General features: G+C 33.6%; 1 protein-coding gene across 1 annotated transcript in view; it reads left to right on the top strand.

Moving 5' to 3' along the window:
• GRIK2 (glutamate ionotropic receptor kainate type subunit 2) overlaps positions 1–27,259 on the top strand; it is a 677,480-nt gene that overhangs the window by 611,725 nt on the left and 38,496 nt on the right. The window contains exon 15 of the mRNA XM_079148658.1: positions 25,350–25,575. Within this exon, the coding sequence (XP_079004784.1) occupies positions 25,350–25,575 (226 nt within the window). The remainder of the gene's footprint in view (positions 1–25,349; positions 25,576–27,259) is intronic.

Here is a 27,259-nt window from a genome sequence, read left to right as displayed (position 1 = left end):
AATGAAAATTAGCCTATAATTTAAATTTACATGCATAAAAATGGCATTTAATACAATTTTGTGATTGATTTGAATATTTCCTTCAGCTATTTTATTATAATTTAATGGATAGTTAATATTTCTCTGAACTAAGAAAGATGTATTATTGAATTTTTCTTAGGATACCTCTTTAATAATATCATATTTTAAGTAACCTGTGCTTCATAGCTAATTGTCCTTATATATTTTCATTAACTTACTGCATCCATTCCTTCAAATATTTATTGAGTGCCTGTCAGTATCAGTAATAGCTATGGGACTACAATGGAAACCAATAAGAGCCATGAAGATCACACAACTCAACCAAATAATCATTAAACAGAATATATAATTAAAAACTGCATGCATGGATGTGGTATGGTGGGTTCTAGTATCAGCGAGACACCAATTAGAAAAAAAAAAAAAAAAAAGAAGTTAAGTGTAAATGGATTTAAGAGAGATCAGTGGAGTGGAGGGTAGGGCCAGAAGTGGAGAGGAAGTCCTGGGGACTGAATTAAAGTAGGTTGTGTTCCATGCTTTTGTGATAATGTGAAGACATATTCTGGTGTTGCATATAACTAAAAAGAATAAATTGAAAAAAAATGCAAAGATGGCCATACTATACTATGAGACGTACATTTTGTCTAAGGAAGCCAACTGAGTCTGCCTTATCATCTAGAGTTCATCAGAGGTTCCTTTAATGTTTCATTATTGTACCATTGGGCATAATAAGGTCACATGTCCAACCTATTATGAAAAGAAGAATAGGAATATTCTATAAGAAAGGAATAAGGAGCAAATGGATAGACAACTAGTAATCTCTGCTAGAGCTGTGTAGACAGTTATCTTCTTTGATCTCAAGAGTAACAGGGAACCATTTATCAAATCACAAATGTAACATGGAATGTTACAAATGAGTTAAAGTTGTGGGTTGATATGATCGAATTTGAGATTCAGAAGGGCCATGCTATCACAGTGTCCTGGATGGTTTAAAAGCAGTAGAGGATATGAGGAAAGCTGTTAAGCACCTGTCTCCAGAATGTAGGAATGGTCAGGTACGGTGATGCATGCCTGTAATCCCAGGGCCTGGGGAGGTTGAAGCAGGACGACTATGAGTTCAAAGCCAATCTCAGCAATATAGCAAGACCCTAAGCAACTCAGGGAGACTCTGTCTCTAAATAAAATATAGAAAGGGCTGGGGATGGGACTCAGTGGTTAAGCTCCCTTGGGTTCAATCCCTAGTACCAAATTAATTAATTAATTGATTAATTAATTAAAATGTGAAGAAAGGAGTAAACAGACTTGGTGACCCAGGCCTGTCATCCCAGGGGCTCAGGTGGCTGAGGCACGAGGGTCGTGAGTTCAAAGTCAGACTTGGCAAAAGCGAGGGCAACTCAGAAAGACCTTGTCTCTAAAATACAAAATAGGGTTGGGAATGTGGCTCAGTGAGTGCCCCTGAGTTCAATCCCCAGTACGCCCCCGCCCACAAAAAAAAGAATGTAGGAGTAGTTAAGAGCATTGCATGCTGAGTAGCAGTTAATGAACTCAAGTTCGAATATATTTAGATTTAGAAATATTTGGAGATTTAGCATGTTTACTCAGATTTATTTCAAATAAAGAATGAACTGGATGGCAGATTTAAGTGCTAGGTTAAAGACAACTCTGAATAATTCTGTTGTAAAGTGGACAAAAAATAATGTTAAGTATGGGGGAAGGTATAAAGGAAGTTAAAACCTAAAGGACTAAGACGTGTTAAAGTTTAATCAATTGCAAGGAAGTGACAAGAAAGAAATGGTTGGGTAAGATGTCTTAAAAGAATACAAGAAGGTAGTGGAATCCAAAGAAGAACACAAAGAATTCACTGTGGGCAGAAAGGTTACCATAAAAGAGAGAAAATTTTGATATAAAAAGTTTTTAATAATGTAAGAAGGGTTTTGAATTGGTCTTTGAGTAGGTCCCAGGTATATTTTGATATTTCTCTGTGAAGTAAAGGCAAGGCCAACTTTCAAGAATGAATGTTCACAGTAGGTTTTGAGTTTTCAAGATAGGAGAAGTTTGAATAGGCATTGTAGAAAGTTAAGACAGGTAGTAAGACTTCTGGGCAGTGTCCGCTGTCTGGTGAAGCTTTGCACTAGGTGGTAGGATTTTCTTCTGCAATGCTGTTGCTGCTTTGTAATAGATTCAGAGGACATGTATAATTGAATTCACTCACAATTGGTGTTGGGTTAGATGGTCCAAATAAAAGAGAGACTATAATGAGCATGAGGCTCCAATGAGATTAGTAAATGTGTCCAGTAAAGAAATTGAATACACAAAGTAGGAATAAAGGGGGTTACAACCAGATAGTGAGGTAATTGAGTTTGAAAGTAAAGCAGGTTTAGATGTTGAAAATGTATTCTAGGAAATGGATTTGGGTTACTGAAGCATGAGTATGAACATTGTTGGAGATGATTTTTGAACAAATGAGAAGTTTCTCAGGATTTTTGGTGAAGGAGAAGTCTTAGTACACTTCATCTAGTTCCAAATGACTTTAAGAGATTCTACAGTTTGTTTGATTATAAAAACATAAAGATTTGCCAGTTGTACATATGACACGATCTGTATTTTGAAATAAGTAATAGTTGGAGTAAATTCAGCAAATACAACAAATAAAAATAAAGCAAATAAAATTCAATAAACACCACCAATTAGGACAATTTCCCCTTACACACATTTTTCTAGAGAGTCAATTATTAAACGTTTATTACTTCAGCACCAAAGAGAAACAAATGAATGGGTACTACAATATTGTAGAAATTATGTTAACATAAAGAAAATAAATGTAAGACTGTAGCAAAAGGAATTGACAGTGAGGGTGAGTAGTGTGAACCTTAAATGAGGAGGTGGGGTTTGTATCTGTTTTCAAGAGGCAGAGGGTCAGTGATGATTTAGAAATGGAGATGAAACAACAATACTAATTTTATTTCCCATCCTTGACATATATGGAGTGTGAAATGCTTCTTTTCATTAATGCCTGAAAGCTGCATTTTAAGTTAAATAGAGCTTAAAATTATTTATATAGAGCAATGATGTGGCTATCTTTATGCTTTCCTTTAAAACTAGGCCAGTGATATTTTTTCCTGTTTGAATATGGCATAACATAGCAAAGTCTGAGAAAAAGAAATAACTGTCTGTCTATTTATTCATCTAAATATTCATAGATATATAAACTGTCTCTACTGAAATACGTCTCAGCATGTATATATGGCCTTGGCTATTTATTCCTCAATTGAGCAAATTGAGATCTAGAAAGAAGAAATTATTTATCAGAGATTACTAAGGATGCTAATACTAGAAATTAAATTAATAAAGATCAAGGAATTAGTAAAATATAAAAAAAAAATTAATATCATTCTCTTTTAAACCCTGGCACAATAGAAATAATTACATAGAATACATTTATTCATTCATTTATGCATTTTTCTAGTTTATTCAATAAATATCTATTATTTTCTACAATCTACCAGGTGAGGCACTATTTGTGGTAAAAAGACTGTAAGAATTGACAAAAAGCTCTCTGCCCTCATGGAGTTTATCCTCTAATGGGTGAAGATACAAACTGAACTGAGGTATAAATATAAAGAGGAATACAGAATATTCTACATAATCATTAAATGCTACAGATCAAAAGCAGGAGGAATATGGGGTGCATCTGCAGTAATGGAAGGGTTGCAATTGTACATAGGGCAAGTACTGGAAGTCATCTGTAAGAGGTCACATGTGAGTGAAGATCAGAGAAGAGTGAAGGAACGAGGCATGTAGATGTGCTAGAGAAGTGAATTATGGGTAAGAAGAGCAGTACCCAGGTTAAAGTATGGCTCATCTCATTTAAATGTACCCCAAATTAACGATGCATGTCATCACTGATGCAATTATTTTATACATATTCATAATTATTGTGATCAACTAGACTTGTCAAGTCAGTGGATGGTGGCATTATTAGAATGGTTCATCCCTTCATCTCTTCTCCCTAGGTTCCAATAAAGTCATTTATTTACTATTTAAAATAGTGATTGTCTAGCATGATCCAGAAACTGGATTTGATCTCCAGAACTAGAAGGGAAAACATGAAAAGGAGAAATGAAAATTTATTATGTGTGTATTCTAATATACATACATTTTTGGTTATACATGTGTGTGTATATGTAACACACATAAACACCTATACATATTATCTTGAAGTATTATGATGAAATTTTAAAAAAAGATAATTTTTTAAGAGTTTCAAATGTAGAGCAATGTTACTGTTTAGTGTTTGCTTCTTTTATTTTTTGGCACTACTATTCAAAGTTGAGGACTTCATTTACAGAGAGGAGTAAGAGACCCAGTAAAATTGTGAGTGATTATTTAAAAAGTGGGAATTATTTCTACTGATTTGTGTCATATCATGCTTCATCACTTTAGGCTACATCTTGATGTCATTTGTCATGGCAGTTATCACACCACGTTATAATGCTTAGTTTGTCAAGCATCATGAGAATATAAGCTTTCCCAGGAAAGTAGCCATACTTTGTTTTTGGTTAAACTTTGCCTGTCCAGTGCCTGTCATGGTCTTTTATAATAACCTGATGCTCAACGAATACCGGAAAAGAAGAATAAGGGAATGAATGAGTAAGTGAATTATTGAATGAAATGAGCTCAAATTTAGCATAAAATTTTTGTGCCTCTGAGCCTGTTTGCCTGGAAAGTCTGACATTGTAGGTCATGTTGATTAAACACCCTCCCTCCACAAAGGCTCAGGGTGCATCTGCTAATTTGCCTACTATACTGATTTGATCCCATTATATAAAAAAGAAAGAGGTAGCTTATTTTCATATTCCTAAAACATTATAAATTATTCTAAATATAAAGTAATATATAAAAACACTATGTATACATGCTAGTCACAACAGAGAGTCATTATCTTTCTCTAATGATTAACTACATAAAACTTGAATAAATTTTGCCTCCTGAGAGATTTTTATGGTTTGTCAAAATGACTTTAGAAGAATTTACTCATTTATTCTTCATGACATTTCTATGATTTTGGTAAGAAAATTTTTAATAGATGTGGCTGAGAAATTGTGGAGTATTCAAGTTCCTACTTAGGCCCAGTGAGGTCAAATTTCTTAACTGTATTTCAATTTGACCACATAGCAGTTAAATATATTGTTGATTGCTATTATTTATTAGAAAGGTAACATTTGAGCAGAAATAATTTAATGATGTCTCATTTATAGAATAAAATACAGTAACCAGGATACTCATTATGAGGGATTCTGAGTGGTATAGAATAAACTATCAAATACTATTTCAGCCACCTAAGAAATAAAAACTGTCATTAACTGCACCAAATGGTTTTAAACATGATGGCTGTCATATTATGCTCAGTGAAGCTGCTCTCTTTTCTTCCTCTATTATTCCATAGTAACACTGAGAAGAGATTTCTCTCTATTTCATTGTCCTTCCCTTCAAATATCCTGTTTTAAAAGACTGCAGATGCTTTGAGATAGAACTGCCAAAATTATTCCAAGGACTGACAGGTTTGCTAACAACCAAATGTTTTTCAGATCACTGCACTAGACTCAGATCCACCTCTGATATGAACCACATATGGCTCCAGTCCTGTTTTCCTGAATTAATTCTAATTTCCTAGTGACCAAGGTCAGATGAGTCCAGATAGGGCTCAGCTGTTGTTACCTAGCACATATGTTCTAGTATTGTTGGTAATTTATTTACTGTAATAAAAAATTAAAATGCAAATCTCAGCCAAATTCTCCCTTATCAAGGGAGATTTTGGTATGGGCTCCTCTCAAACCACATATTAAATATTATTGCATGAAACCTTTCCATAGTAAAATAGGAAATACAATTATAGTACATATAACCAAGTATTTAATATTTAGAAATATAATCTGTCATGGGAGATTGATTGAAAAGTAATAATTTGAGTAAATTCCAAGGAACACCAAATTTATCTTGGTAATTATGAAAAATTGATCAGAAATAGCCCTCTTTCCTTAGAGTAATTTTTTCCATGTTCATTTATACATAAAGGTTCAAGTAATTCTGCCGTCAGTATGATAAAGGAGTTAAAACATTTATTCCTGATTGTTTTAACAATCAAAAGTAATGAAATCTATTCCTTTATTAAGTATTTTTAAAGTTATTTCAAACTATTAGGGGTGTTTGCTGCTTTATTTATTTATTTATTTTGATACTGGACACTGAACTCATGGGTAATTTATCACTAAGCTACATCCACAGTCCTTTTTATTTTTTTTATGTTGAGACAGGATCTTCCCAAGTTGCTTAGGGACTCCATACATTGCTGAGACTGGCCTTGAACTGGTAATCCTCTTGTCTCAGCCTCCCCACTTGCTGGGATTATTGGTGTGTGTCACATGGTCATCTGCTTCACTTTTTAAAAAGCCTGAATTGAAGTGAGCACTTTAAGTATTATGAATGATAATGCATATTAAAATGGGTACACAATTCCCTCTGTATTATTGATACGTTGGGGTTATGCATATAAAACACAATTAAACTTAAATGTACATTTTCATTTGTAAAGACAAACTTTCTTCTGGAGAATATTTGAAAAATTAATTCTAAATTCTTACTATCAAATATTGATAATGACATTTTCTTGCAATTTTAGGCAGTCTTACAGGCTTATAAAAGTAAAACCAATGAGCATAAGATGGTTTCTTAGTTTTAATTTGTATTTGACAGGAAACTAAATGAACATAGTTGTTGAAATTTTCATTTGTGTATCAAAGCACAGATTTTATTTAGGCTGAAAATATTCTTTAAAAAGAAAATGGTTTGTAGACTGCTTTGCTCCCATGAAGAGAAAAGGAGACATGCTAGTGACACAAATATCCCCTTATTTAAGCTTTTATAACATTTTAAAAAGGATAGAAATAAAATTACAAGACACCTTCCTTATAATTTATCTTAGTTCAAAAACTCTATAAATGTTCTAAATATTCAAAATTTCTAAAAATCCCTTAGTTATTTGAAACTTTCAAAGAGTCTAATAATTTTCAGGTAACAAATCTTATTTAGAATTCTACCAGAAATTTAACTAATTTTTGTACATTTTAAATATTAGGTGTATGTTTACAATACTCTCTATATTTAAATTGTATATTCTTTAGAAAGTACAAAATATTTTGGCTACACTGTTGTACTTCTTTTTCTTTTGCTGTTTACTCTTGACAAGAATATTTTCTTTTATCTTTTTGTTAATGTTAGTCCATGAAAATTGCTTTTATAAGCAGACAGTGTCTTATGACCTGGTTATATTGGTTTTGTGCTGATGTAGCAAAAGCCAAATCAGCTTATAAGCCTCAGCATTTTGATAAAATAAACACTGCTAAACATTGACATCCCAACTCCATTCACAGTAACAGAAATGTCATTAATCTGAGACAGATTTAAGAAAAGGAAGAATAAAAGAGAGAGAGAAAAAAAGCTGAGTGAGAAAATAAGATGATTTTATTTACAAAAAGGTTTAAATGCTTTTTCCTTACACTGTTGTGCTTATATGCATTTTATGCTACATCTCTTAGATGTGATTGAAATTAATCTGTCTAAATTTCTTTGTACAATATAAATGTAAAGATAATCTTTAGGAATGCTTTTTATTTTTGCTGAAAATGTTAGTTTGTATAAAATTACAACTATTCTGTAGAAAAATCATATCACAGATTCTATCTTCCCTGGTAATTTTTTTTTTTTTTTTAATTGGCTAACCTTCATTTTCTCATCTCTTAAAGAAAGGAGCAGAACAACATGTACTCTGTTTTCCCCCAGTAATTCAATGTATCTTTTACTTGGCCACACTTGGTATATCAGTTTCTCTATTATGCTGTAATTTGTCATAACCTCATTCTTTCCTTCCAGAGAATTATTGTATGATGTGCTTAGCTTAGTACCTGTCTTTCATTCTTCATATTTCTTTTAGGTAATGCATTCTTCTGGAAAGTCTTTCCTAATAAATTTAGGATCAGCCATGAGCAGGCCAGGCTGGGTCTGTGTGTCCTGAGTCTTTCCTCCTGTTTGTTTTCGTCCTCCTTTCTCCCTATTCATAGAGGACCTTCAAATGTTCACTTAGTCCCCGAATGTGATTTTATCTGGATCCTAAGCTGTGATCAGCTGCTGCTTCCTTGAATGAGGCTAATCATAGTCACAAGAAATTGAGCAAAACTTACTGCAAGTGGTTCTTTCAACATGTCAGAGTCTTCCATTTCTAATCTTTAGTTCATTCCAAAACTTATTATGTCTTTGTTTTGCTGGATCATTTGTACATGACTTTCACATTCGACATGAAAGTATTTGATTATTAACTTCATTTTAATCACTTCATCATGAATCATAAGTGCATTTTAATTTTTATATTTAACTTGTGCAGCCTCTATTTATTGACTGACTTTAATCTTTAAGATTCTATAATCCATTTTAAGAACATTCAACAAGTTTCTGTTTTATTAAAAATAAATCCATCCAGGCTTTCTTATTTTCTCCTAATATAATAGATCTTACAGCAAAAGTATAATATTATGTATGTTTAATATAAATGTTTTGAAATCAGAGGTCAATTCAGTTGAATATTTTAAGTCTTCATTCACTCTGCTTAAAACCCACCCTATTAGGAAATCCATACCATTTTTCTAGCTTTATTGGAGTAAAATTGACAAATAAAAATTGCATGTATTTACAGTATCTGACATGAAATTTTGATAAAATGTGTTTACATTGAAAAACGATTACCATAATCAAGCTAATGAAAACATGTCCATAATTTTTCATATTTTTTCCTTGTTAGAAACATTTCAGATCTAATTAGCAAATTTTAAGTACACAATACAGTAAAGCTATAGTGTAACTGCAGTCACCATGCTAAATGACATATGCCCAGGACAGAAAGACAAATACTACATGATCTCACTTGTCTGTAGGATAAAAAAGTCATTCTCCTGGAAACAGGCAGTAGAATGGTAGTTACCAGGAATGGGATAGAGAGGGAAATAGGAAGATGTTAGTCAAAGGAATTCTGTTATTGATTTTTCTCTTTATCTGACATTTTAAGCCCTTCTTTACTTTTGAACTGTCTCCCCATTGGCATTTAAACATGTTCAAATCTCTTCAATCTGAAAATCTTAGCTGAACGAAAATATTCTCTCTGCTGGTCTTGATCTCCTCTTCTTCAAAGTCTTACTTTTTGATTTCTTTTTTACACTTCCTGGCTTCAATACACGTTCCCCAAATTCTTCCTGAATTCACTTCAATGTGACTTCTAAGTGCTTTACTCCCTCCAAAATAACATTTTGTTTGGGCAGGTGGGCACAAGGATTGAATGCTGGGCCCTCTACTACTGAACTATGCCCTCATTCCTTTTTTATTTTTCTTTTGAGACAGGGCCTTGCTAAGTTTCCCAGGGTGGCCTCAATTGTGAGATCCTCCTGTCTCAGTCTCTTCAGTCATTGGGATTATAGGCATGCCCATGACACCTGGCTTTATATATTCTTAATAATCAAGGAGTCCTCTGTTGCCAAATTCAAAGTTCTTTTTGTTTGAGTTTTGTTTTCCATTTGTTTTTTTGTTTTGGGAAAATCACTCTAAGTGATAACTGCCTCACTGAAAATTCTCTTGCCTTGATTTTTGTAGCAGTACAGTTCTCAGGTTTTCTTCCTTCATCTGTGTTCACTTTTTTATGTCCGATGTACGGACTTTGCCTTTTATTCAAATCATTGAAATTCACAATTTCACATAACTGTATCCTAGGATTCATTTCCTCCTCTATTCTTTTTCTCTTCCGTCTACTAATTTGTCATCTCTTTCTAACATGAATCCAAAAAGCTACATTGTTTTTTAGCTCTTACTTCTCCATTGAAGTTTAGCCTCACATACCTAAGTTCTCATGACAGATCCATTTGCATGTTCCTCAAGCACTTCTAATTCATAACTTATGATCTCTTTACCCCCAGACTTACCCTTCTTTTAGCTTTCTCTCTCAGTGCAGCTCAAGTTTAAAACACAGGTTCATTTAATCTAAACTCTTTCTGCTTTCTGTGTTCCAAAAATGACTTACCGATATGGGGTGGTAGGCACATGCACATTATATATATATATATCTCAGATTTCTAAATATTTCCCATCTCCATCACCATCTCCCTAGGGCAAGTACTGCTTCTTAACTGGACTGAAGCTATGTTCTCTTAAACAGTCTTAGCTGCATCCACCTTTGTCACCACTGATCCATTCTCCACATAGCAGCCTTAGTGATCTCTTCAAAATGTAAGTTTGATTCCATCACCCATCCCCAGTCTGCTTCAAACCCGCTTTGGCTTCTCACTGCTTCTATGGTAAGTATCTTTGATGCTCTTGCTTGTTAAGTACTTATGATACCTGGAACCTAGTTTTTATCTATAATTTTGCCTACCACCTCAAAGTAATTCAGCAAATATGTTTCACATAAAAAAAAAAAAAATTGGTCCCATGAAACAAAATTGCTCTGGGAAAAGTTAAACAGGTAAGGAGGACTATATTCAAAGTCATACAATCAGGGAAAATGAGACCCAACTCTGTTGTAACTCTGAAGAGAGTTTAGGATGAGGATGAGACATTTTAGAAAGGGGTGGGAAAAGTTTTAGACCTGAGTGTGGTTGGGGGATAGTAACCATTTGTGTTTGCTAACTGGCCTATTCAAAGAAAAAATAAAGTTCCTCCTGTTTTCAATAGAAGGTAGTTTTACAATTCGGATAAAGGTACCCAGTGAATAGCCCCTATCATTCTGCAGAGACTGGAAAGTAGAGACCTTTCTTCCTTGATGAGTGCATTTCCAGAAGATGATTCCCCAAGTACTTGAGAAAGAAATCCTGAATGGTGAAACTGGGAGAAGTATTAAAAAAATATTTACATTTCAAAGGGACAAAGAATTTATAACTACAAGATTGCAAAAGTAAATGATCTGAGAAAAGGGAGGGGAAAGACATAGACTATAAGGCCCTCTGAATCATGTGAAGACTAGGACCAGTCTGAGAACTGGAACCTTGAGGCAGTTAAGAGCTTGTCTAAAATTTATAAAGTTGAGGAAAACCTCAAGGCCACCATGGTCACCCTAATCTATTTCTCTATCATTTTCTAGCCCTATATTACTTGACTCTGGTGTCCCTGCCTGAGTATTTCCTTCTGTTATACCATCCATCAAATTCATGTCCAGGGTGGCATCCCCACCCTTTTTAAATGTTTTTTTTTTTTTTTAATGAGTACATTGTGGATATGCATGAAGGTAAAATTTGCCATGGTATATCATATATGTGCATAGGAAAGTCAATCAGATTCATCCCACTCTGCTTTTCTTCTCTTTTCCCATCCCTCCTCCTTTCCCCTTTCCCCTCAATGCCCTTCCTCTAATCCACTGATCTCTCTTCTATTTTCATGATATCCTCTTCTACCTTATCTTTTCTCTTCCTTTCTTCTTCTTCTTCTTCTTGTTCCATATTTTGGTCTAGCTTCTACATATGAGAGAAAACATTTGACTTTTGACTTTCTAGATCTGGCTTATTTCACTTAGCATGATGTTCTCCAGTTCTATCTGTTTACCAACAAATGCCACAAATAATTTTATTCAACTATATAACTGAGTAAAACGCCATAGCATATATATATATATATATATATATATATATATATATATATAAAATTTTCTTTTTCTGTTTGTCTGTTGATTGACAACTAGGATGGTTCCATAGCTTAGCTATTGTGAATTTTTCTGCATGCTAATTTTAGATCTTTTGAAAATAGACTTGAGAAGTGGGATAACTGGATTATATGGTGGTTTCATGTCTAGGTTTTGAGGACTCTCCATACTGCTTTCCAGTGTGGTTTTATTAATTTGTAGTCCCAACTACAATATATGAGTGTACTTTTCCCCCACTATCCTCACCAACACTTATTGTAATTTATATTATTGATAATTGTCATTCTGACTGAAAGACAAAATCTTAATGTAGTTTTTTTTTTCCTCTATTTTTTTTTTATTGTAAACAAATGGGATACATGTTGTTTCTCTGTTTGTACATGGCGTAAAGGCATAACATTTGTGTAATCATAAATTTACATAGAGTAATGTTGTTTGATTCATTCTGTTATTTTTTCCCTTCCCCCCACCCCTCTAACCCCTCTTTACCCTCTATACAGTACTTCCTTCCTCCATACTTGCCCCCCTCCCTAACCCTAACTCTAACCCTAACACTAACCCTTCCCTCCCCCCCATTATGTGTCATCCTCCACTTATTAGCGATATCATTCGTCCTTTGGCTTTTTGAGATTGACTTATCTCACTTAGCATGATATTCTCCAATTTCATCCATTTGCCTGCAAATGCCATAATTTTATCATTCTTTATGGCTGAGTAATATTCCATTGTATATATATACTACAGTTTCTTTATCCACTCATCAATTGAAGGGCATCTAGGTTGGTTCCACAGTCTGGCTATTGTGAATTGAGCAGCTATGAACATTGATATGACTGTATCTCTGTAATATGCTGATTTTAAGTCCTTTGGGTATAGGCCAAGGAGTGGGATAGCTGGGTCAAATGGCGGGTCCATTCCAAGTTTTCTAAGGAATCTCCACACTGCTTTCCAGAGTGGCTGCACTAATTTGCAGCCCCACCAGCAATGTATGAGTGTACCTTTCTCCCCACATCCTCGCCAACACCTGTTGTTGCTTGTATTCTTGATAATCGCCATTCTAATTGGGGTGAGATGGAATCTTAGGGTGGTTTTGATTTGCATTTCTCTTATTACTAGAGATGTTGAACATTTTTCCATATGTTTGTTGATTGCTTGTAGATCTTCTTCTGTGAAGTGTCTATTCATTTCCTTAGCCCATTTGTTGACTGGATTATTTGAATTCTTGGAGTAAAGTTTTTTGAGTTCTTTATAGATTCTGGAGATTAGTGCTCTATCTGAAGTATGATTGGCAAAGATATTCTCCCATTCTGTAGGCTCTTTCTTCGCATTGCTGATAATTTCCTTTGCTGAGAGAAAGCTTTTTAGTTTGAATCTATCCCAGTGGTTGATTCTAGCTTTTATTTCTTGTGCTATGGGAGTCCTGTTAAGGAAGTCTGGTCCTAGACCAACAAGGTGAAGATTTGGACCTACTTTTTCTTCTATAATCTGCAGGATCTCTGGTCTGATTCCGAGGTCCTTAATCCATTTTGAGTTTAGTTTCGTGCATGGTGAGAGATATGGGTTTAGTTTCATTCTGTTGCATATGGATTTCCAATTCTCCCAGCACCATTTGTTGAAGAGGCTATCTTTTCTCCATTGCATATTTTTGGCACCTTTGTCTAGTATGAGAAAATTGTATTTATTTGGGTTTGTGTCCGTGTCCTCTATTCTATACCATTGATCTACCTTTCTATTTTGGTACCAATACCATGCCGTTTTTGTTACTATTGCTTTGTAGTAGAGTTGAAGATCTGGTATTGCAGTACCCCCTGTTTCTTCCTGCTAAGGATTGCTTTAGCTATTCTGGGTTTCTTATTCTTCCAGATGAATTTCATAATTGCTTGCTCTATTTCTGTAAGGTACATCGTTGGGATTTTAATTGGAATTGCATTGAATTTGTATAGCACTTTAGGTAGTATGGCCATTTTGACAATATTAATTCTTCCTATCCAAGAACATGGAAGATCTTTCCATCTTCTAAGGTGTTCTTTAATTTCTTTCTTTAGTGTTGTATAGTTCTCATTGTAGAGGTCTTTCACCTCTTTTGTGAGATTGATTCCCAAGTATTTTATTTTTTTCGAGGCTATTTTGAATGGGGTAGTTTTCCTAATTTCTCTTTCTGAAGATTCATCACTTATGTATAAAAACGCGTTGGATTTATGGGCATTGATCTTGTAACCTGCTACTTTACTGAATTCACTTATGAGTTCTAGGTACCTGGGATTGAACTAAGGGGCACTTAACCACTGAGCCATATCCCCAGCACTTTGTATTTTATTTTTTAAATTTTGAGACACAGTCTTGTTAAGTGGCTTAGGGCCTTGCTAAGTTGCTGAGCTGTCTTTGAAGTTGTGATCCTCTTGCCTCAGCCTCCCCAGTCACTGGGATGACAGGTGTGTGCCACCATGTCTGGCCCAAATGAATTTTAGAACTGTTCTTTCTAGTTCTGTGAAGAATGTCATTGTATTTTGATAGGAATTGTATTCCATCTATATAATGATTTAGGTAGTATGGTCTTTTTGATAATATTAATTCTGCCTATTCGAGAACACAGGAGGTCTTTCCATCTTTTAAGGTCTTATCCAATTTCTTTCGTATCTATTAAGATGATCATGTGCTTCTTGCCCTTAATTCTACTTAAATGGTGAATTATATTTATTGATTTGTACATCTTGAACCAACCCACCATGTACTATCATCTTAATGTTTTTAATGTGATTTGCCATATTTTATTAAGAACTCTTGCATGTATTTTCATCAAGGATATTGGTCTGAAGTTTTCTTTCCTAATGTGTCTTTGTTTGATTTTGATACTGGGGTGATAACTGGCTTTATAGAATGAATTTTGCAATGTTCCCTTCTTTTCTGTTTTGTTAAATAATTTGAGGAGGATAGGCATTAGTCCTTATTTAAAGGTCTAGTAGAACTCAGCTGGGAATAATTGTGGTCCTAGACTTTTCTTTGTTGGAAGGCTTTTAATTACTATTTCAATTTTATTACTTAATATTGGTTTGAGTTTTCTATATCTTTATGGTTCAATTAGGAAGGTCATATGACTTTAGAAATTTGTCAATAACTTCAAGTTTTCTAGACTATTGAAATATGAAGTTTCAAATCCTCTGGATTTTGGTAGTGTCTGTGGTGATAACTTTTTTCTCTCTTTTATTTTGTTATTTGGGGTCTTCTTTCTCTTCCTAATTTGGTTAATTTGACTAAGGGTTTATCAATCTTACTTATTTTGTCAAAGAACAAATTCTTTCTTTTATTGATCCTTTGTATATTTTTTTATTCTCAATTTCATTGATTTTGGCTCTGATTTTAATTATTTCCTGTCTTCTACTGATTTTGGTATTTGTTCTATTTTTGCTAGGGCCTTGAGGAGTATTGTTAGATTGTTTATTTGGCATCTTTCTATGTATTTAATATAAGAACTTAGTTCTATATACTTTCCTCTTAGAACTGCTATCATAATGACCCAGAGATTTTGATATATTAAATTGCTATTCTCATTTGTTTATAAGAATTTTTATATTTCTCCTCTAAATCATTCAGAAATTCATTTTTCATTTTAAAGTATATTATTTAATCTCCAGGTGTTGGAATGGTTTCTATTTTTTCTCTTCTTTTTGATTTCTAATTTCATTCCATTACGATATGATAGGATATAAGAAATTACCTTTTTTTTTTTTGTATTTGCTAATAGGTAATTTGTACCCTAATATATGGTCCATGTTAGAGAAAGTTCCAGGTCCTGCTAAGAAGGTGAAGTCAGTTTTCAGTGGATGAAATATTCTATAGATATGTGTTAGGTCCATTTGATTAACAGTATTTTTTAGTTCTGAAGACTCTTTACTTAGTTCATGCCTAGGTGACCTCACTAAAGTTGAAAGAGTTATGTTGAAATCTCCCACTATTATGGTAGTGAGGTCTATTTAATTGTTTATAAAGATATGTGTTTGTTTTATGTAAATACATGCACTATTGTTTGGGGCATAAATATTTTCAGTCATTATATCTTGTTGGATGATTCCCTTAACCACTGTGAGGTGACCTTCTTTGTCTCTTCTGATTAACTTTTGCTGGAAATCTAGTTTGTCTGATAAGAAAGTAGCCACCCCTTATTGCTTATAGGTTCTATTTTCCCATCCTTTTGCCTTCAGTCTGTGGATATCATTGTATGCAAGGTGAGTCATTTGTAAATAATTTATGGTTGGGTTTTGTTTTTTGTTTTCTTTTTTCTTTTTTTGGTGCTGGGGATCAAACCCATGGCCTTATGCTTGCAAGGCAAGCACTCTACTGACTGAGCTATCTTCCCAGCCCGGGTCGTTTTCTTAATCCAATTCCGAATCTATGTTTCTTAATTGTAGAGATTAGACATTTAATGTGAGTTTGGAAATATAATTTTTATTTTCTGCTATTTTTATCTATATCTAATACTTAATTCAGAATTAATTCTTCTTTAATTGACTACTATTCTTGTACAATTCATCCCTGTGACTGTTTTCATTTTTATTTTTCATTTCATCTGCACAAAATATTTTATTAAGTACGTTTTGTGGTGCAGGCTTAGTGGTTATGAATTCTTTTGTTCTCTGCTTATCATGGAAGTTTTATTTCATTTTTAATTCTGAAACATAATTTTCTGGATATAGTAACCTTGGTTGGCATATGTTTGCCTTTGTTTCTCAGTATGTATTATTTTAAGCTTTCCTGGCTCTTAGGGTCTGGGTTTAAAAATCAGTTGAATTCCAAATTGGTTTATATATAAATGTGGCCTGTGTTTTTTTTCTTGTGGTTTTTAAAATTCTATCCTTATTCTGCTTATTAGGAATTTTCATTATATTGTGTCTTGTAGAGAATTTTTAGAATCTTGCCTATTTGGAGTTCTATATGCATATATATACATATGTATATATATATATTTTAATTATTTTATTTGTTCTAATTTGTTATACATGACAGTAGAATGCATTTATACACTTTGATAGATCTTACATAAATGGAGTGTATTCTCTCAGTTTTCTGATTATACATATTGTAGGATCACATTGGTCATGCAGTCATATTTGTACTTTAGGTAATAATATCTGTTTAACTCTACTATCATTATTTCCATCTCATTCCTAAGATTTGAAAAGTTTTCTTATATTATTTCATTAAAGAGATTGTGAATTCCTTCTGTTAATATTTCAGACCCTTTTTATATCCCAATATTTCTCAAATCTGGACTCTCAATGTTGTACCAGATTTCTTGAATATTCTAGTCTCTTAACTTTTCTTTATTGTTGCCTTTAATTTGAAAAGTATATACTTTATCTTTAAGGCCTGAAAATCTATCTTCAAAATGCTGTATTGTATTGGTGATGATTTGAATTGAATTCTTAATTCAATTTATCTATTCTTTTAGTTCCAAGATTTCTATTTGGGTCTTTTTCAAAAATCTCTTTTTATTAAAATGGTCTTTTACTTCCTGCACTTTCTAAGTTTATTCCATACATCCTTTTAGCTCATTGAACATTTTCACTATGAACTTTCTAAACTTTATCCAACATTTTCTCCACTGTGGTTTCCACAGGGTCATTTGTTGAAGTGTGGACTATTTTGGTTATTTATTTCCTTATTTTTTTAACTGTTTGTATGTCTACCTATCTATTGGAATGATTATCACTTCTTTTATACAAGGGACTATTTTGTGTGCTTCTCTCTCTTAAGAGCCTCAGATTGGGCAAACATCAGATATTGATATTTTCATTCATTGTGTGTCCTTTGCTATTCCTAGCATTAGCACCACTCGGAGAGAAGACACTGAATCCTACCAAGTATAATCAAAGGCATGAACTATCCAACCTTAGGAAAACAAGCAAACTAACAAAAACAACAACAAAAACTTGTTCATACTGTTCTTCACAATCCCTCTAATCCAGGGATAAGTTGTACTAGTGTTCTGGAATAAGTTGAAAAATTAGTTATTAAATACAGTAAAATTGCTGCAACATTATATGGTGGTTGAAAAGGAGAAGAGAAAATGGGCAAAGGAGAAAAATAAGAAAAAAAAAAACAGAAAAGAATAATACAACAAAGTTTAAAAGAAGTAAAAGATGGATAGGGGTGGTGAATTAAAAGGAGTAACAGATAATGTAAGAGGGAAAAGAGGGTGTAAGAGGAGCCAAGTGTAAACTTGAGCTAAGAAAACAAAATGGCTGAGAATGATTTTGATTAATGATAATCAAAAAATCATTAATGATAATGATTTTAAATATTAAAAGAAATACAACAAATTATTCAAGGGCACAGTATAGAATACTCGAGTAACAACTATCAAATCAAAATGAAGAATGGCATTTATAGGATCAAAATTGATGTTAGAGCTATTTTTAGTAAACCAGGACAAGGCGAAGAAAATTCTTGTTGAGTCTTGATTTGGATTTCATCAGAATTTTGGATATTTAGAAGATGCCCATCACTCTTTGGCTTTGGATTCCCTGAGAGGTGCTGGAGCATAGGAACCACTTCCCTGGTTGCTATAGACTTTCCACCAATTGGTTATCTTATGTCAGCCCAGGGGACTGAGGCTGGATGCTTGGAGGGTGTGGTTCTGTGTCTATTAGCTTATCTATACTGTGCCTGGCTCTATGCCATCATTCTGACTGCCACAGATGACCACACACCTGCTCCCCTCTATAGGGTATCTTTCCAAATTGTCATAGAGCATGGTAGCTGTCTGCATGCATAGGACTTGTGATTGTGGCTTCTCTGTAGGTGGTCTCTGGTGCAGAATTCTTCCCACTGATGGACACAGATCACCAGGACACTGTCCCTACTTTTAGGAAAGAGACTCAGCCAGTTACCCTGGGTTCTAGGTCTCACTACCCAAGGTTGTGAACTGTGGATGCTGCTCCAGTTTGCTAGCTGGGACACAGAAAGCCACCCCACCCATGTCTAAATTTCTACTACCTACATCCATAAATCATGAACACCTTCCCTCTCTGCTGTCCAAAACTTTTACAGATGCCCCATCTGTTTTCAAACCCCCACGTGTTGTGACTGCAAATCACAGGTGGTGTCATCCTCCCCTGCCAGGGACCAAGAAGGCCTTGTCACCTAATTCTGCACTTGCACTTCCTATGACTTTGAATTGTGAACATCTGCTCTGTCTCTACTGGGGCTCCCATGGAGGCTGTGCAGTGTGCACTTACCAGAGCGGGTCTGATCTACTCCACTACTTTGTGGTGAGGGGAAGGAATTGCAGTGATTTTCTGCTACTAGTAATTCCTCTACAGGTTCCTTCTAGGCAGGTTATTGAGACTTCCCACTGCAGGGTGTTGGGTCTGGTTATACTTGTTGCTATCTGAAAGTGGGGAAATGCGGTGTTGATTTAATTTCTTCTCTGAACACCAGCCAGCAGTGGTCTCCATGAAATGACTGTCATGCCTAGCATAAATTTCTGTACCAAATTTGGGTTAAACTGTTTGCTCTTGTCCAGTGACCCCACTGCTCATGTCACATTTTTATTTAGTCTGCTTTGCTTTCTGCAGCTGTTTTAAGTGAGTGAACTTACGTGCTTGTCCTCTCTCTCTCTGTTGACTCTTACCCCTCACCCCAACCTGGTTTGGGTTTGAGGTTAGCAAGTTCTGCCCTTATTTTCTGCTCCAGTAATGAACTTCAAGTCTTTCTAGATCTCAGGTTGTCAAATATTGAGTCTTAGAGCATGTATTTTGTCAACCTCAGCTGTTCCTTCTCTGCCTCTTTCTGGGCTGTGGAGGGGTCAGGATCACCACCTACCTCTGCTCCACCATCTTCCTCTCCTCTTTGGGGTAGCATCTATTAAGAGCTTTCTCTCAGTCTAGAGTATATTTATTATTATTATTATTATTACTATTATTATTATTTTGGTACCCAGTGATTAAATCTATGGGTGCTTAATAACCCTTTTTCTATCAGATTTTAATATGATTTTTCTTTTAATATGGTTTCTTTTAATATAATCCATTTTTATTTTCATATTTATGTCATTTACTTCTCTGAGTACATTTGTATCTCCCTTTTTTTGATCTTTTATATTTCATGTTAGAGGGTCTCCTCAAATATGTTATTATCCTTAGCTATTTGATCCCATTTTATAGATTTTTAAAAGAGTCACTGCAGCCCTGGGTTCTTACGCAAGTCTGAAAAACTGAGCTGCACTCCAAGGTATTTAGTGGATCTTTTAGTTGTGAAATCCACTATATGTGTGTTTTGGTAGAGTTAAGGTAGTGCACTATTTAAAAATGTGGACCCTCTAGCTACCATCACCCTACGTTTGAATTATGGTTTGGCCACTAAGTAACCATGTGGTTTTTGGCAAATTATTAGCATCTTTTTTGTTTTGTTTTTTCAATTGTAAAATGAGTCAAAAATGTCTACCTAATAACATTCTTATAAAACATAAATGATTTTGTATTTATAAAGAATTTGGAATAGTCTGGTATCAACTTCTATTTTAGTCAGTGTTATTAATAATACTTCATATCTGGAGCTGTTCAGATGTTACTGAAATATATCTATTACTCTTCTGGAGGCTTTTCTAGGGCCCAAGAGAGGCCTGAATGGTCTGTATAGTTTAAGATTTCAGTTTATTATTTCCAGTTTCAGTATGGCCTCCCCGGGCTCAACTGTGCGCAGTATACTCTGACTCTCTGGACTTGTTCAGTCACCATGCTGCTCAGAAATAGGCTCTAATGCTTGAACTGTTTTTAAAGCATCTTTCCAGTAAAGTCTACTTTTGTTTGATCCATGTTCATTCTGACAATCTCCGGAAATTTGTGGTGGGGGAAGATGTTGGATTCTAAAAGTTGGTTAGCCTATGACAATTCATCTGTTTTCCAGCTGCCCAAATTACTTTTCTATTACAACTTTTCCTAATCTATTTCATCCTAGTTTTGTGCCATAAGAGAGACAGTGTGTTCAACCTTTGCAAGAATTCTTGGACTGTTTTTTGTTTGTTTGTGTTTTGTTTCTTTAAATATTTTTACTATGAAAACAAGTATTCCCCAACCAGAATAGGAACTTGGGCCGTGACATTCTCCACTGGACCCTAACCATGAGACTACTTGGGAATTTTTTTTAAAAAGACAAACAATACATGAGAATTTGATAGTATTAGTTTCTTATTATAAAAATATTATAAAAATTGCAAAACATCTTACTACTGCATAGTGTGGTTACATATGTTGTCTTATTTAATCTTCAAAATAACCCTGTGAGTCTGGCAGGTATCATTCCAGTACTATGTGATTTGAAATTTGGAGAGATTAAATAGCTTGCATAAAAGCATATATTAAACTAATAAGAGCTGTAGAAGTAGTGATCATTACTTCGATTCAGCTCAACTCTCCTCTGAATTTATGTTAACTGTTATGTAAGTGAAAGTAATCAACTATTTATGAGCAGTCAGGTTTACAAAGAACAAACACTCTAAGCTTTGTATTTGGTCTAAAGAGTTTAGTTTGAATATATTTTTTCAATATTCTATAAATCATCTTTAAATGTAAGAAACTGGAGATCATTATGTTAAATAAGTCAGATTCAGAAAAACAAGTATCACATGTTTTATGTAATATCTGGAAACTGGATAAAAGACAAGAAAGGTAAAGAGAGACTATTAGAGGACTAGGGTCAGGAGGAGGAGTTAAGGAAGGGTAAGGGGATTAAGGGGGGAGTAGAAATGATAAAAATATTTTATTCAGGCACAACATACCACAAGGAAACCCATAATAAAAAAGACTGGCTTAGAAAAAATTATGAGGTTTTCAATAAAATTCAGGCTATGCAGAGTTTCTAAACCTGTGATTCACTACAATTCCTTCATTATTAAAATAATAGAAATAGAATTATTGAAAGATTTTAAGAATTAGTTCTCTTTTCCACGTTTCTGTGAAAATAGGTAACAAATGACTTAATAGACCTGAGTTTCTGAAAATTTCCTTGATTCATATGAAATTTCTGGGGAATATGATTGTGGATCATACAAATATGATTGGCCTTTGTGCAAGAGAGGTTAAGTGATACAAAACTGGAAGTGTATATTTCATTTAACACAACATGTAGTCATACAAGTCAGAAAACAGCCATCTTTGAAATTCTAATACTTCCTCTTTCTAGTATCTTGAACCCACATGTAGAGTTCTAGAGCAAACAGTTACCTTGCACACACATATACCACACATGCACACACACAAGTGTGATGGGCTGACAGATCTGACTCCATGAGAATGTTATAGGCCAGACTATAAAGGAAATGACTAAACAGACTCCATTTTGCTCTGAGACTCCATGTTATGTAGGAAATAAACTTCTCCCATGGGAACACCCCACCTCTGTACCCATCATCAGTTACTTAGTGTGACATGTTTAATAATATACAATGGCAACTCCTGTGTAGTAAAAATTGCTCTCTTTTGACCTCTATTGCTCTTAACCAGCGTACCATGTAAACAGTAATCGTGTGGATGTTAGCAACCATTCTTTAGTTTGTACCTAGGTAAGGGTCATTTTGACCCACTTCCCCCTCTGTTGACTATCTCATGATGTTGGTTTGTAATTTTGAATGATAGCAACAGACCCTTATGATTGAAGTGATTTTTGGTATAAGAACCCCTACAACCCTGTGGTCGGGGCTGTTCTCCCAATAGTCATTTTATTGGGGAATTGTGTGAGACAGTCAGCTGGCCAGCTTAATAAAGACTCTCAGATTTGGACTTCTTAGTCGTGATAGTTCTGTTCTTAAGTTGCGCCCCATAACACAAGCACATCTCAGTCTACAAAAGTAGTGGTAGCTTGTAGTCTTATTGTCCATGTTATTTTGGCACAGAGTTGTGTTTTATAGTCAGAGTTGGGCAATCCAAATAAGTAAATGGGTAAAATTAGAAGGTATATTTGAACAAGTGAACAAGCCACAAAGAAACAATGTCAGAAGGATACCTCCACATACTCAGTGGTTGACTTGTGACCAAAAGAACATCAAATTTCTTAAAATTGACTTTTTATTTTTATTAGGAGAATCAAAGCAATTTGGGTGACTTTTCTATCCAAACTCATTTGGTAATGTTCAGAATAAGAAAGCATTTATATCTTCTCCAGACCGGCAGGGATATGAATGAAACTACAAAAAAAAAAAAAAAAAAAAAAAAAAAAAAAAATTGTAGACAATAGATCCATGAAAGCAATAAACAAGAAATGCTGAAGTAAGAATGGAAGATAGAAAATTATTAGTTTAAAAATGATTTTGGATAGTGTTTTCTGGGAAGTGCTCAGAGAAGTTAAAAAAAAAATCTCTGGAGTGAAATATTTCAAGAGTTTTAAATGAAAAAATAAACTGTAAAAGTTTTATTTGGCAAATTAAATTTAATATTGCACAGTATATGTTTCAAAAATAAATAACTCCTAAAATGTTGTTTATTTGAACTAAAAAGGTTTGACTACCAAAATTTAAGAATGTAGCCATATAAAACATAAATATCTTCTTCAAATTGTTTATGCTGTGTAAATGATGTTTAGGCTTCACAGTGCTTGTGATGCTGTTTGATGACATTGTAGTCATTATGTTTCCCTTTGGAACAAAAATGCTAATCCTGCAGTTTATTTCAATGAACTCAACAATGGCTTGAGTATATCATAAAATGAAAATAAAGTAACAGAATGTATTTGTTGCTGATGTTCTTATAAACAAAACAAAGGAGATTAAAGTAGGTAATTTTGTAACCATAGGTAAAAATAACTTGTACACTTTCTTAATCTTTTGCCTGAGTTTGGTATCATTATATTTAGTTATAATTTTAAACTATCATCTTTTGAAAATGTTAGTTTTAAAATTGTCTAATAATGAGTGTGAAACTTTAATTATAAATTTTTTTGTGTATTATAACTTGTAGAATTTTGTTTATCTACTATTAGTTGCTAAATAAAAAGCTGTGCCAATTTTATTTCTTTATATAATATACCTTCATATGTGGAGCTATAATTTGGATTTTATCCAAAATATTAGGAAAAATTTGCTTTATTGTGTAAGGAAAATGAGCTTCTGCTAGCCATTTTCACCATCTTCATTCTGACACCAATTTGAAAAGACAAATGAGACTGAAATTCTCATCATTGATCACAATGATCTAAATAAGAATTTCATCATAACCTCATGTATTATTTGCATTTACCATTTCTATTCTCAATAGTTCATTATTTTTCTTGAAAAAAACAACAAAAAACACTAGATCATTGTTTCTCAAAAAACACTAGATCATTGTTTCTCAAATATTCCTGTCGGTCTTATGTTGGGATCTTTAACTGCATCTTTCAGATGTTAAGCCATTCATCTTTTAGCATGTTTTAGAGTTCAGTGAAGAACAAATGTTGGCTTTACTAACCCTCTCTTAGTCCTAATGCTATCCTTGTTTTCATAAAACACTTGTTGCAGTTTAATTTTCCCTAATAAATTATGAGGGATTTCTTCTGATTTAATCACCCAAATAATGGCATAATTTTTTCCGAGTATTGATGTGTGCCTTCCTTTTAATGGAAGTCGTGCTAAAATAACTTTGATGACTTCACACACATAGCAATGAATTCGAAAAAAAAAAATCATATCTATTTGTTTAAAAATGGTTTGACTTTTTATAGACAATGCAATCAGTATGATGAATATCCCCTTTGTGTTCATAACATCAGTAGTTATTCTTTTGTATCTGAAAAAGAATTGAATACAGATAAGGGTTTCAGAGTTGAGCTTTCAGTAAGCAGATGCTAACCTTTTTCATGTTTATGCTTTACTAGTGTCTCTGAACAAAATTCATTTCTTTTTGTTAATAATGAAATTCTAGTAAAGCCCTACTGAGAATTTTCAGTTGGTTATAAATCTATTCAATTTTATTGGTCCAGGGATTTTTAGTTAGTTAGTAGGCCTGAGCAATAGATTTTTGTTTGTTTTTAGGCAGACTAAAAGAGGTTCTGTGGTAACCAGATTGTCTCAGTGGAAATGGAGTCATCCTTATTTGTAACCTTATTTGTAAGAAATTCTCCTCGTCTCTTCAATCTATACCTTAGTGTATCCTTGGGGGTTAATGTGACATCTGTGTTATACTCAAACAGATTGGTGAAAAACAAAAATTCTTGCAATCTGACAGTGTCAATTCATGTCCAGTTTCTCTCTCTTCTAAATTTGATGCTATAATAATGTTGAAAAATAAAATGTAAGATACTCATGAAAGATGCAAGCACAAAATAACCTTATTAATCTTTTTTCTTTAATTTGTTCTATGATTTGCTACCTTGAATTTTTAAAATAGTAAGGCATTTTCAACATGTTTGTTAAAGGAATGTTTATTATACCTGGAAATATGATGAAGAATTTCTATGAGAAACTTTCTAATGCAGATCTTGATTTTATTTTGTGCTAGATATTTCCAAGTGTTAATATAATAATTGGGTGACGTGAGTAAATTAAGTGTAGTCACTTGTGTCTAAATATTATAAGATCACATAGAGACTAAGAGATATCTTTCTTATCATTGAAGTGCATTTTATTTTCCCCCAGAAATCAAAAATCTCCACTTATGACAAAATGTGGGCCTTCATGAGTAGCAGGAGGCAGTCTGTGCTGGTGAAGAGCAATGAAGAAGGGATCCAGCGAGTTTTGACCTCTGACTATGCTTTCCTAATGGAGTCAACAACCATTGAGTTTGTTACCCAGCGGAACTGTAACCTGACACAGATCGGAGGACTCATAGACTCCAAAGGTTATGGTGTTGGCACTCCCATGGGTAGGTTGTATGTCAACCACTTGCTTTTTCTTCATTAATCTTAGTTGCTAGGAAAAGGGGGTGGTGGGGGGGATAGGACCTCCATATAAGCTGTGAAGAATTTTGTTTTCACTGATTATTTCTTGTCAATTTTTTCACTGTATAAAAGTAGCTTCACAATTTGGACATATGCTTCAAAATGGTAAGTAAATAAGAAAAATAAACCCTACCAAATATCCTGTAGCCATTATTACTGTAACACTGTTCTAATAGCCACAGCATGCCCCTAAAGAATCTCTTCTCAATCTTACATTTTAAAAAAGTTTTAGGAATCAATAAGGTTTCTGAAACAATTTTTTTTTTTCCTGATTTGGGGCTTATGAATATTATTTAACTAGAGAGTTAACTAAAAGAATAAGGTACAAATGGTTTCTATGAATACTACTTTAATTGTTTCACTTAAAAGAAGGTTAAAATAGCAGCTATTTTTATCAATGAAATATCTAAAATGTTTGACATCAAGGGTAATTGCTTTACACCTCTGTTATACATCGTAAAATTATGTTCAGTCATAATAATAAAATGAAATAAAAGAATAGTAATTTCTAAGCCAGGTGGCACATGCCTGTTATAGGAGGCTGAGATAGGAGGATTGGTTTGAGTCCACAAATTTAAGAACTGCATGGCAAGATAGCAAGATCCTGATTCATAAAAGAAAATAAAAATAAGGAATCAGATTTTATATACAAATATATATACACACATACATATATACAAATCTGTCTACATATATAATTTTTCCTACACATATAAATATATGAATATATATTTTGTTATAAATAAATAAATACATAATATTGCAGTATATGTATCCATATGGAGGCAGAATAATAGTTGCTCAAAGATGTCCATGTCCAAATCCCCACAACCTATGAACATATTATTTAAATAGCAAAAGGAACTTTGTAGCTCTTACTGAATTAAGGATTTTGAAATGGAGACATCATACCGATGAACCAGTTAAGTCCAATGTCAATCACAAGAGCCCTTATAAGAAGGAGGAGGCAGGAGTGTAGAGTCACAGTTAAATGCTATGATAAGAGAGAGAGAAGAGAGGAGAGAGGGAAAATAATAGAAAGATACAAAGCTACCTGTTGGCCTTGAATATGGAGGAGGGGGCCATAGGTCAAGAAATGCAGTTGACCTTTAGAATTTGGGAAAAGCAAGGAAGCAAATTTTTTTCCCAGATGATATAGAAAAAACACAACCCTACAGAGACATTGATTTTAAGATTTCTGACCTCTAGAGCTTTGAGATGGTAAAATGGGTTTTGATTTAAGCCAATAAGTTCATGGTAATTTGTTACAGCAGCAACAAGAAGCTCACCATACAAAAGCAAAATATAATAGTTAGTATATTTTAATTTTGTCAGTGTATTTTTGAAAAAAAAGGGAAGAACACATACTTGCTATCATATCACAAGAATTAAATGACATATATTTAAATCTTAGATCCTAAAAATTTACAATGACTTTTAAAAAATAAATTATTGCATGTTCTTTTAAGCAATTTAGTCATATATGTTGATATAGCTTCACTCATAATTTTGTTAATTTTAATTTGGAAAAGTTTCTTTCACTTGAAACAATAGATATGCAGTATTGGAAAGTTGCTCAAAATTTTATGAAAATATCATTTTATAATA

Source organism: Sciurus vulgaris, assembly GCF_902686455.1.
Source record: "Sciurus vulgaris genome assembly, chromosome: 7".
NCBI lineage: Eukaryota > Metazoa > Chordata > Mammalia > Rodentia > Sciuridae > Sciurus > Sciurus vulgaris.
This window is presented reverse-complemented; position numbering and strand designations above follow the sequence as displayed.